The following is a 12,951-nucleotide window of genomic DNA, read 5'->3' as shown; positions in this document are numbered from 1 at the left end:
TGTTGGCATTTTGATCGTATGCAATAATCCAGGTGTAACTTTAAGGACTTTCCTTAATATTTAAAACTAACTACCGGTAGGCTAGGCTACCAAGTGATTAGCGTCTAAACTCTAGAACAAAGTTCTTCGAACATTATACCGAAGCGGAAAAGGAGATTATCTTGCAACCCATGAAATATACCTGCAACAATATTGGCATTTTTTGCCAATCATTATCTCCTCGGTTCGCATTTTGTATATTATATTTCACTGCTGGTTCAAAAAAATAAAACGACTCTTTTGCTCTTGGTTGCCTTGATCAGTAACCTGTGTGGTAAATTATTATCATTTGACATTTTTTACCTCGTTTAGTGTGTCGCAAGTGAAAAATTTGCGGAGCACTGTTGTAGTTGAATTTATTATGACGAATGTTTTACATCAGGGTTTCCCAAACTTTTTTGGACCACGGACCACTATTTGTAAATCTGTGTTTTCGCGGACCGCAATACAACTAAAGTTAAGTTACTGAAGTTAACAACTAATTTAATGGCAGTATAATCACACAATTAACTTATCCTATAACCGCACTTCGTTTCTCATATCTGCCTCACAACCAACTTTTTATTCACTAATCTTCGCGCAACAAGTAAGAATAACTGCGGCCATTATTAAAAAGGTACGTAGCCTATACTGTTCAACGTATATGTGTGTTTTAATTTCTTGTCATATCGCGCGGACCACCAATAGTCCGCGGACCACAGTTTGGGAAACCCTGTTTTACATGATATCAAAAAACATTGTTTGGTTTAATAAACAAATATTCACTATTTAAAGTATTTTGAACTGGTTGTATTTTTATTTTAACTCAAAACAACCAACTTATTTTGCGATAAAACTAAGTAAAGCGATAAAACTAAGTAAAGCATGAAATAAGTAATGACTCATTGCAATGTCCCACTTCATTATTCTGGACTACACTAAAAGTGTATTACCACTTAAAGAATTGATTTTATTTAAAAACAGTTCTGCAAGGGATTCTGACTTTTCACAATGTAAGTAAAAAATCATTGTTACAGTACTAATTGCAGTCAAGTGTAAAGTCTATGTAATATCTTGTAAAATAAATAAATAATTTTGATTTTGCATGAACAATGGACGTACAATCATACATGTTTCACAATAGGGTATTTACCTTTTCACAAGCTGTACAAAATAAATAAAGATTTTGGTTGTTACATTTCATATGTTTATTAATGTAAATAAAGCTAACTTTTCATTTAAAGTTCGTTGAATTACTCAAAACTCTAGCGTTATGAAAATGTATTATTTGCATGAAAAGTGTCTTAAACGGTGTTTCCAGTGACTGAGCTTAACTGTGTTTGCTGCACACTTAGTTGCTTGACGTATTGTTACCCAAATTTGACGAAAATGCCCACACACAGTTTTGTATTTTTCTTGCATATTCTTTTTTAACGGCAGTATGAATGTTTACCGCGGCCTAAACGTAGGCCTACCCCCTGTCGGAAATGTTGCCTCTTACCTAAAATCCCACCAAGTTTGGGGCGAATTGAACCTGGGATCTGCTTTTAAAAGAGAGTTGTTCGACTCTAGTCAGAGCTTATACAACCGGGATCTGATTGCACACTTTGGCTGCGTGAACGCCTTGGAATTTTCCAATAAAGATGGCGAACTGCTTGCTACCGGTAAGTGCATTTACCAGGTTATTGCTACTAGCACTAACTGGCTGTTAAAAATGACTTGAGTTTGACTAATTCTAACCCAGTCTGCATTCTGGTGCTGGTGCCACATTTTCGTCCAGGGTTTTATTTTGCTAAATATTATTTGCGTTAGGAATGGTCAAGTAATATTATTTATATTCTTTATTTTTTAATAAAAAAACGCCTAACCCAAAAAAACCCAACACTAACCGCATGTCCGCACCCTATCCCAAATAGTATGCATTGTGGTAGGATTCTGGACCAGCACCCCTTTCTGTGGCAGGTGCACACCCGAGATTTTTAAAGCAATTTGTGAGCATACCTAAATACGTATACTACACACTTAAATTTTCAAAAGAGGTGATTTGTGGTAGGTGTGTGTAAAAAACTTTAAAAAAACCTCAGGTGTGTAAAAAAATTAAAAAACATGACACATCTGCACACCTCAAAATTCGGTGCTTCATACCTGAGATCTCGGTGAAATGAAGCCCGGCTTGTAATTGTGTAAATGACACAGTACAGTTTGTCTTAACTGGAAAATGCCTTTTGAAAAAATGTATTATTATTTTCCCATACTTTATATACTAGAGCTTTTAACATTATCTACCAAATAAACTATAGGCTTATTGTTGCTACTTTTTCTAATTTAATATTTTTTTGAATTTTAAATGATGAACACAATAAAAATTCTTGCATGGCCTAAAATTGCGTTCAATTATTTAGAAAAGTGGCTTTCCAGTTTTAAATCTATAATAATTTGCTATTTTCAAGCTGGGGATGACAAACGGATCTTGTTGTGGAAAGTTGGAGAAATGTTGCTCGACTTGCAGTACACGCCGACATGCATGGATGAACAGCATCTCTCCAATGTATTTTGCCTTGCATTCGACAATCAAAACCAAATGATTATATCCTCAGGTAAACTTTTATTTGTTTGTAAATACGACATTTAAATTTTGTATGTAACGGTGATTTGCTTGAACATACAAAACATTATTCTGACTTCTTAAGTACAATAGTATTAATTCCCAAACACAAAATATTAAAATATTATTCAGATTCTTTTCAAGTCAGTTGTTTTTCAAAATTTAAAGAGAAATATTATTACCAAAAAATGACGTCTCTAGAAAAAAAAAAAAACACTGCAATCATAGCAAAAATGGTTGAGATTGAGAACAACTAATAAAAAAGTTAAAACGACAATGGAACTAACAGCAGTTTATGGACCTTACTTTAAATTTGTAAATGTTTAATTCATGCCCCCAACTAAGAAACTGAATTTCAAATATCGAAGAACTCAACCATTTAATTTTTATTTTAGGAAATGATGAGCAGATTATCATTCATAACATTGTGACTAAGCAAGAAGTAGGAACAATTTTAGCTAACGACGCTGTTTATTCAATCTCTGCGCATCCAAATGACATAAACCTCTTTGCTGCCGCTTCTGAAAATGGAGAGCTGAACATTTATGATAGAAGGTGTGATAAACAGACCAAACGATTAAGTCAATCAGTAGAGGATTTACATGCAAGCAGACCAGGCTAGAAATAAACTAGCCTGTGGTGAAGTTCTAACTCACAACTGCAGCCACAGTGAGACCATGCCTCTACCAACTGAGCTAAGTTGTTTGTACTGACAGGATGCAAACAATGGTGTCAAGGTTTTTTCTTTACTTGCTCCCTTCTGAGCCTGTGTAGCGCATTTAATGGAGTGACATTTCCACGATGGCCGAGGTCGTGAGTTTGAACTTCACCACAGACTAGTTGTTTTTCTAGGATGGCCTTGCTGCATGAAGTCCTAATTGGTTAACTGATCTGGTTAGTCTGTGGAAATGTACTAAATTATAAGCCATTATGCTTCTTTGAATATGTCTGTTGTTGTATCTTTTATTGAAGGTATGATAAAGTTTTTTGTTTTTGTTTTGCCTGTTCGAGTTAATAGAAACAATCAAAACAGGAAATATTGTTAAGTCAGGAAAACAATAAAAAGATCCTAACCTTTTTTTTCTGCACTTGTGTAGCATGCCAAGGCTAGTTTGGTAAGAAATGCAAAATTTGAAGAAAAAATAAACACATATTTTTTTACTTTCAGTAAAGTGTACTTTTTCACTTTACAGCTGTCTGTTATTGTGTCTCTACGTTTACCTCTATATTCCTTGATGGGTATTTTGAACATTTGGTAGCATTTTTAATTTTCAATATTTTCGAAGAGAGGAACATACCAGAAGATCAAAAAGCACACTAAGCTTGTCCAGCAACAAACCAGCATTTCATGGCGTCATGTTTAATCCCTACGAACCAATATTTGTTGCTGCTTCTCATTCAAGAGATGGCGCTAGTCTATGGGACCTGAGGAAGCCTAAAAGGTGAAAACTTAATGTTCACTCAGTAATTTTGACTAAACTTATGTAAAGAAAAAACTTGTATAAAATAAAGTTTTAAATCTCTTTAAAATGTTTTACATTCTTAGGTTATAGCCTTTCTTTAATTTTTTATCTCAAACTGTTTGCATGACACTATGACAGTTATATGAATATCTGCTTTATTATAAATACAAAAATACTATCTCTCTACTCAAAAGTCTTGACAAAACTTATGCAAAGATATAACTAAAAATAAAAGGCAATATAAATAGCTTTCTGTAATTATCCCCCATCTTTAACTGTTTGCATGACAGTTATATGAATATCCGCAGTATCAAAAAATACAAAAAATAACCACATAAAAATGATATATGTGGCTATTAGACTTGTATAATGAGAGCTGCATTCTTAATAGCATTATGTGCTTAAATCATTCCCTCTTTTATAAAGCAGATATCATTTTTTATCGTGTCTCGGGGTCTTGCGCTGCACCCTAGAACAAACAACTGTACTTTTATATGTCAACCTTGGTTGTTGCGGTTTAAAAAATAAAAAAAATCCATCTAATCGTGCTGTCTACCTAGAAAAGCCATTTTGGTCTACTTTATTTATACCAATTTATTTTTTTAAGTGCGCTGATAAAGTACAGTCCAAGTCAACTTGATAGTGGAATGAGCGTGAGGTTTAATGACATTGGAACTGAACTTCTTGTTTTGCGGAGAAGGGGCGGACCGGTTCTTTATAGCACACACAATCCAGTGAGGATATTTTATGTTTTTTTTTTATTTTTGCATTAGTTATTTTGTAGTTTTTATTTTTTAACCACAAGATTTTATATTTAAAATTGAACAGATGTGGTAAACCAAGGGTTCCCAACCTTTTTTACACCGTGGCCCCCTTTAAAAGTTTTGAGAAGTCAATGGCCCCACAATTTTTATCAACCTTTTGAATAAACAGTAACCGACAGTTAGAATGATAAAATGATATAAATACAACACATATCAACATTATAGTACAATAATTAGTTAGTACATATTCAGTTAATGTGATGGTTGAGCTTGTTTTGCTCTGACAATGTCCTAATTGCTGGTTTAGTGGTGGAAAGAGCCAGTCGCATGTCGAGTTTACAGGTTGGGAAACCCTGTGGTAAACAAATAGAATTTTTTAAATGTTTATATGTAACATATTTGACAAATGAGTACGAATAAAATTTATTTTTGGTGAAAATGACAGTTTTAGTAATTGTTTAATTTGATTTTCAATCTTAGATTAAAACCAGATAAAAACATATTTAATAAAAATCTATTGAATATGGAAAGATATGGTATTTTAACTGTTTAGTTAAAACAGGTTAAAATCATAATATTATTTCAAGGAACGATAAATTTTAGTAGCACCCTATAAATAAAAATAGCGTGTTCTTTAAAAAAATAGCGTGTTCTTTAAAATATGTTTGCAGGAGCCTATTGCTACTTTCAAGGAGTCGGGATATTGTAATTCATGTACGATGAAGAGTGGGTGTTTTGCCGGTGAAAATGACGAGGTAAGTTTTGATACATGTTGCATTAAAAAGTCACAAACAAATGTGTAAAAGACTCGTCACTGTTGCTAAGTTTTGGTATGACGTAAGAATAATTCGTCCTTGCTAAAAATAAATACTGGTATGTATGCTTACAAAAGCCAATTACAATACACACTCCACAATGTGCGTCTTATTAGAAGTCAGGTTCCCACTTACCACACAATACAAAATAGCTCAGTTGCTAGAGCAGTGTTTTTTCAACCTTTTTCTGCGACGACCTAAATTTCAAATTTTGAAGAAATCTTGCACACAACCAATCTCAATAAATTTAACCATATAAAACCACTGCAGTCAGTGACCAAACCAATTTAAACGGCGACCCAACCCCCATATGTTGAAAATCTCTGTGCTAAAGCTTAAGAAATCTCTCCTTAGGCTAGTAGCATTGCTTTAATATTTGAAGGCGAACAAATTTTTGTTTGATCCAAAAAATTAGCTTTACAACTAAGTTCAATGGAGCAGAAGCAATGATTTTTTCTATAAACTGATTTGAGGTACTGAAAATGTCTCTTTAATTTCTCCAAACGTCTCTCAAAATATAGTCTACTTCTTTCTACTGCATAGAATTAATAATTAATCTTTGTGGGTATCCGATTGCTACTTTAACCTGACGAAGCAGATTGTTCAAAAGTTTGTCAAGATCTCAATACAATTTGTAGTTAGCACCTAATCTCCAGATATAGGATAAAAACTTAGATTTGCAATTGCATTCACTAAAATCTTAAAAAAATCTGGACAGAAGAATATGCAACTGCTATTGGTAGCCAGCACATAAAAATGTTAAATTAGCAATTTTGTTAAATTTTGTGCTGCAGTTCGTTGTTTCTGGATCCGACGACTTCAACGTTTACCTGTGGAGGAAACCACTCTCTAGTGCTCCAGATAGAATCCAGCCTGTTGTGAGAAACGCAAAGATGGTTTTAAAGGGCCACAAGTCAATTGTCAACCAGGTGAACCAGCGTCAATGTGAAACATTTGTATATTTTCGTGCGTGTTACGAGATGGTCTACGCTGCAATCTCCAACAACTAGACAATTTTAATTTTCTAATTCAATGGAATAGAGAAAAATGCGGCAAATTCTAATTCCAATCTAATTTGTGAATTTCTTGTGTGCTCTATTTCTAGTTGTAATTTATTCAGGATTTTACCAAAAATGCTACTTTGTCCAACGGAATGTTTAGTTTTTATTTGGTTCTAACGGCTTGTAGGTGATTTGTACAGCCTAAAATGCACAGGTTATGCTAAAAGTATAATTTATTAGTACAGGAATTTTCGCCATTTACATTTTATGAGATTAAATTGCGCTTAAACTAAACTAAAATGAGTGTGAATTATTAAATGTAATTATGGTTCAAATTTTTGGTTATATTCTAGTTTTAAAGAGCAATTCCAATCCAATCTAATTTAAGAAACGTAAAATGGTTTAATTCTTCTTTTTTATATTAGTCCATTTTACAATTTTTTTAATTTTACAAAAAAAGTTAAGTTTTTTTCACCCCCAGGTCCGCTACAACAAGCACTCCCAAATCCTCCTTTCCTCTGGGGTGGAAAAAGCCGTCAAGCTTTGGTCCCCCTTCCGTTACCCAACTTGTCGGGGGCTGGACGGGAAAGCCCCTGCCTCGACCCCGGCCCGTAACCCCTATTCCAGGGACGACTACATCGACCTGGTCTTACTGACGTACGTATATCTCACGATAAGGTTTTTTGTTTTTTGACTTTTTCCATACGGGTTGCCACAAAGTGTTTAGATTTTTTTTTTAAATTAATTGGTAAGTGTACTGGTCCTACTGACGTACGTATATCTTATGTCTTATGTCTAGCTCTTTTTTATTTTTTTTCAAGTTTTATCGGGCGTTTGTTTGTTTTTGACTTTCCATACGATAGTTATCGTAAAAAAACATGATGAATAGCCACTTGTGAAACAGTACATCTACACTAGGGGTGGGTAATAGTGTTAGACAGGGGGCGGCATGAGAAACAGAAAGTGTCTCAAATATTCCGATCAAAAAGGCGATTTGAAATACAAACAACATAAAGGGCGACTCCTTTCAAAAGAAAGCTGTAAATAACCAACTCTTTGTACCGCAGACCCCTAATTTTTTTGCGTCGAGTGGTAGGCAAAACTTTTTCAAAAATGACATGACAATATAAATAGTCTTCAAAAATCTGCTGATTTCGATCCAAATTTGAAAGTGAAATGGAGTCTAAATACATTCAGTGCTAAAACGTTTTATTTTTGTTTAAACTCTTTTATTAAAAAAAATTATTACCTTTTAAAATTTAAATATACATAAATATTTCAATTTGCAGTCATTGACCCCTAAAAATAGTCACGGGCCCCCAAGGGGGCCATGGACCCCAGTTTAAGAACCCCTGGTAGCTAAAATAATAATATGGTTTGGTGAGCTGCCTTACAAGTGTAACCTGTTTAACAAAAATATCTGAAATAACAAAACGTAAAGGCTTTTTTGGTTAAAAGAGTTTTACGTAAAATGAACTGCGGGTCGTGGCCTGTAGTTTGTCCATCTAAGGTCGTACAGCAGGATCAAGAAAATGCTTTGTGATAGTCTCGTCAAACCGCTTCATAAAGTTGTGATATTGCATTGGATCCCCGAAAAACTCTGTTAGCTCACATATCGCAGTGCATTGTCACACAACAGTACCCTTAGTCCACGTCACAATGGCAATAAAATAGAAACAAAATAAAGAGCGCTCGATGGATTTTTCGCGCGTAATATGCCAAGTTTTGATTCCCAGGCCAACAAACTGCTGGATGTTGCACGATAGCGCCCTTCGGTGGCACGCTTTTATATAACGGCCGCTTACTAGGTGGCGCTGTTGCATGTGAAGAATAGAAGGTTGTGGCCACGATCGGAAAACAGGCTTTTTTTTTTTTTTTTTTTTTGACAACATTTTGTTTTTTCACAAAAAAAAAAAAATTAAAAAAAAAAAAAAAAGATCGGAAAACAGTAGTTTTTCCACCCACACGTTCTCGTTGTCCTTATATTTAACTTCCATTCAACTGTGCAGTGGCAGTTCGATGATCGGTCAGCAGGGATACGGACATGAGAGCACAGCAGAAGACCCACTCATGATCGCCTTCTTCGACGGACTTATCCAGCATGACCTCAACCGATCCAGCGACGATTCGGACGCAAACGGAAACGCAAACAGGTGACGTCATAGATTACGTAGAGGCGCGGGACGCTTTTGGCGGGAAAACTATAGACATTAAAATATGCGAATGATGGTTAATGTACTTTATTAAGGGATACTTTCTTGAACGATATCTGTATAAAAATACCGGACACCTTCCGAAAATAAATTACATAACCAATCGGAATAAATCAAGTTAGACTTTCTGGCCGTAAAAATATACTCTTGAGCCGAAAATATGCTCTAGATTGTTTAATTTTCCCGCTTTATACTAAAGATTCTTTTACTTTTTGCAGAGGATCGCGCCAGCTGCTGTACGATCTGCAAAACGGCCCGACCAGGTGAGAATTTTTTTTTATTATATATAATAAATATATGCCTTCTGAATGTACAAAAAAAGTTTGCAGTCCTGTCAAATGTGGCTTTTCCGAAAGAGCAACTTGTTGTTATGCGGCAATTTTGACAGGAATTGGACGAGTTTACCAATGTCCAAAGTTTAACTGTTACTTTTATGCACTGCTTGCAGTGACCAAACTTGGACTGGACTAGCCTACTTAAACTTCAGAACGTTTCAAAGTAGCCTTTCTACCAAAACGCCTGGCAACCACATTTATTGTATCCTCATTAATAAGTTTCAAAAAGGTTTAACATAGAATTCGGCCTATCACTTATGATTGTAAGACGCTAACAACATAGGCCTAAATATCAATTATTTCTTTATTAAGATATACTAACGAAGACTTTTCCTGCGATATATATTGTATACATATATATCTAATATAATATCTACAAATACTTTCAGTAGTTCTTCAGAAAGTGAAGACGGAGGTCTGGATGAAGGGATCGGACGTTATCTGATGGCGAGATTGACCGAAACCGCCTGGAGACCAGACACCACAAACACGTAAACGAGACTGCAATTAATGTGCCCTGCTGTGATAGTTATTCCACAGAGTATAAGCTTCACTTTGTATTTCAATTTTTTTTTTTTTACTTTTTTTTTAAACCTACCTCTACCTATGGAAAAATGAGTGTTGATAACATAAGTCTGCTTTTTACCTGCCCACAGTGTGCCACATAAATTTTCCTATCGTGAAAACTCCCAGCCTGTACTGAGAACTGTCAGATATGGAAAACGCAAAAAAGGTTCAAGGTGAAATATGTGACATGAAGACCACATGTTTCACCTCAAGCTCATATGTTTCACCTTGAAAATCCTGCAGTAGAGATATCGTCGTATACACACAAAAACGGGAAACAGTATGATGGAGTAACAAGCTTATGCTTTACACACGTAAACCTAATTTATCTGCAACCTTTTAAACAAACTTTTTTATGCCAAATACCTGACTTAAATGTGTCTGGACTTGGACTGGTACTTGACTTGCTATTTGTTGAAAATGGCTTTTTATTGAAGGATATTTGAAAATGACCTAACTGTGACTTAGACCGTTTTAAAAAAAATGCTAAATCGTAAAACGTACACTGAAGTTGGTAACAATAACATAAACTTGTAAACATAAAAAATAAGATTAAAGTCTGTGTTTTGGCTGTGTCTTATAAATTAAATTGAAAATCAGCGGCTTGAGACATCAAAAATCACATTAATGCCTGTTTTTTGGCTGTGTCTTAGAAATTAAATATAAAATCAGCGGCTTTGGGCTATAATCAGCTTTACAGACAGTATTTGTTTCGTTTTGAAAGTGTTTATTAAAGCAGTTCTAAACTTTTAAACGCCTAATTATTATTTGTCTTGCAAACCAAATACATTTGCGAATCCCTTTATCCAGACTCGCTCGGCTCCAGTCTCTTCGCGCCAGAATCACGGAAGAGGAATCCAGCGACCTGCCTCCTCCAGATGTGGAAGACACAAACTCCTCAAACGATGTTCGATCGAATCCTCCCGTCGACCTCGGTGCCAATCCTGCATCCGTATCAAACGATTCCACTTCCGACTCAGAAGAAGCCTCTTCACTCAGGAAGAAATCCGGAGGCGGAAAATGTAAAGCTCCCAGGACATCTAAATTAACAGAGGATCGCTCTTCGGAAATGGACTCGGACTCTAAGGAGGACAAACACTCCAGCATCCGACAAAGAAACGCGAGGCGAAAGAGGAAGAAAACAAAGTGGGTCGCCACCGTAACCAAGGAATCCTCCGACGACGGCTCCTCTTCTTCCAAAGTCGCAAATTCCTCCCTGTTTGCGGAGCAGGGGTCCTGTAGCCATGACAACGACAGGAGCGCCTACGACCGCTCCCTGGATAAATTGGACGAGTCTGTCATGAAGACAAACTCACGACTCGCAAAAGTCGCCGATCATTTGGCTAGAGTCCTCCACGAATCCACTGGAAGCGATGAAGACGAAGAAGTGTCCGTGGATCTTCAAGAGGAGGAGGAACCAAACGGATGAGGTGGATACCTGCTCCTGAGGGATCAAAATCCCGGCACTTGGGTGATGTTCGTTTGAGAGGAAGGATTTCGGAAACGATGGTGTTCGTTAAGGAAAAAGAAAAACAAATCTATGCGCGGTATAAAAGGTGTTCGTGATGAGTAAGACGAGAAATGTAGCGTCATTCTACGCTACGGATTCCCCACTTCTCGTGTATGAACTTAATGGACTAGAGCAGTGGTTCTGAACCGGGGTGTCGCGGCACCCTTCTGTGCCATTTCTAATGCTCAAGGGTGCCGTAAGATTTTTGAGAATCTTTAAGAATCTGATTTTTCATCAAATCTTACAACTTTTTGTGTAAGATTAGAATGGAATAAATCCAATTATAACTAAAGTTATATCGGCATTGCGAACAAAGAGTGCAACATTTTTTAGTTCGTGGTATGTACTGTATCCATTCGTAAACCCGCGACATGTAAAAAAGCATGGGCCATAGACAGGTTATCACCAAGAATTAAAATTTGCTTTTCTGTCTTTGTTTTTTAATTGCAAATCTATTAGAACCAAGAATATTGAAAAGTGCAAACTCCTTTTGTGAGGTGGAAATGAAATACGATGTGACATATAATGTACATAATACTTTTTCGAGGCTTCGTTCTATCTACACTTCAGTGTGGTTCAAGTAATATTAGGTTTGTCGATAGCTTGGACGTCGTTACAGCCACCATTCTAACGCAGCAAAGAAATGGCGCAATAGTTAGCCTCCTTTGTTTCAACATGCATCGTATGTACGGGCGTTTGGCGTCTTTCACCCTGAAAAGAAAACTATGGCTCGGCAAAACGTTTGAGAGCAACAAGAATAGTCCAGATTCAACTTCTGGTTTACTGATAATTTGCTCACATTTAAACCTATTCCATAAGCTGCAAACCCGGGTATTTAAACTTAGTTCACTTAGCCGATTTTGTTTAAAATTACAGTGACATAAAGTTCCAAAAATTTGCCTACAATGTTGCGCTGGGATTAAATAGTTCGGGAAAAATTTCCGCCGTTTTCTTTGAAAAAATGTTGTAGAATTCCAAGACTGTTTTTGAGATAATCAACATTCAACAGTTTACAACAAACTTGATCCTTAATAACTCCAAGTGAGACATTTCTTAAATACCTAATAGTTTGTCAGACTAAAAATAACTGTTTTTATTTTATTGCGTTTATTTTTTCTATTCTTTGATTTGACGGATATTCGACCAATTATTATCTAGCGTACTGAATAATCTGTAGTGGTTCCTGAAGGGTGTCTGAATGTTCCATGTCTTGACTGGACAACCTCTTGCGTACATTGTGAATGTATTACATGAATTATTATTAAACAAAAATGTCCGTGACAGTGTTCTTCTACAGTGTTCAGTTTGAATTAAGGCAAGATTTAGTTGGTCGGTAGTAAATACAAATATAGAAGTAACTGCTTTAAAGTTACAGAAGTCCTCGGCGTGTTCCTCTTTTAATTAGATTACATTAACGCAGTGATTCTCAACAGGGGTACCGCAGCACTCTAGGGTGCCATTTTGGACGCTTATGGGTGTCGAAAGTTATTTCAAATCATTTAGGATTCCAATTTTTGCGCTATTGGTAAGCTTCTTAAAATCACTTTTTGTGTGCGATAAAAGTACCAAAATTGAAAAACGTTTTGTCAACTTTGTTGCACAGTTAATGTGCTGTTTCAATCTCGTTTATTGTAACGTTACAGTTAACCACAAAACTACG

General features: G+C 35.8%; 1 protein-coding gene across 1 annotated transcript; it reads left to right on the top strand.

Moving 5' to 3' along the window:
- The first annotated feature begins 1,432 nt into the window (after window positions 1-1,432).
- LOC146170260 (DDB1- and CUL4-associated factor 5-like) lies at window positions 1,433-12,513 on the top strand. The gene is made up of 12 exons (XM_083388895.1): window positions 1,433-1,682; window positions 2,469-2,615; window positions 3,019-3,178; window positions 3,910-4,065; window positions 4,694-4,820; window positions 5,522-5,605; window positions 6,460-6,594; window positions 7,148-7,323; window positions 8,676-8,819; window positions 9,098-9,142; window positions 9,604-9,705; window positions 10,592-12,513. Exons 1-12 carry the CDS (start codon window positions 1,460-1,462, stop codon window positions 11,208-11,210), a joined length of 2,118 nt encoding a protein of 705 aa, XP_083245021.1. The 5' UTR covers window positions 1,433-1,459; the 3' UTR covers window positions 11,211-12,513.
- The last annotated feature ends 438 nt before the right edge of the window (window positions 12,514-12,951 follow it).

Source organism: Ascidiella aspersa, chromosome 1 (genome assembly GCF_963924565.1).
Source record: "Ascidiella aspersa chromosome 1, kaAscAspe10.2, whole genome shotgun sequence".
Lineage (NCBI taxonomy): Eukaryota > Metazoa > Chordata > Ascidiacea > Phlebobranchia > Ascidiidae > Ascidiella > Ascidiella aspersa.
Note: the sequence above shows the minus strand (reverse complement) of the source record. Positions and strands in the feature narration are given on the sequence as shown.

Bases quoted from the DNA above. Each gene is read 5' to 3' on its own strand.
- LOC146170260 (XM_083388895.1), top strand. From the start codon at position 1,460: ATGAATGTTTACCGCGGCCTAAACGTAGGCCTACCCCCTGTCGGAAAT. The intron at 4,821-5,521 runs GTGAGGATATTT...ATATGTTTGCAG, and splicing joins TTTATAGCACACACAATCCA to GAGCCTATTGCTACTTTCAA. The intron at 5,606-6,459 runs GTAAGTTTTGAT...TTTGTGCTGCAG, and splicing joins TTGCCGGTGAAAATGACGAG to TTCGTTGTTTCTGGATCCGA.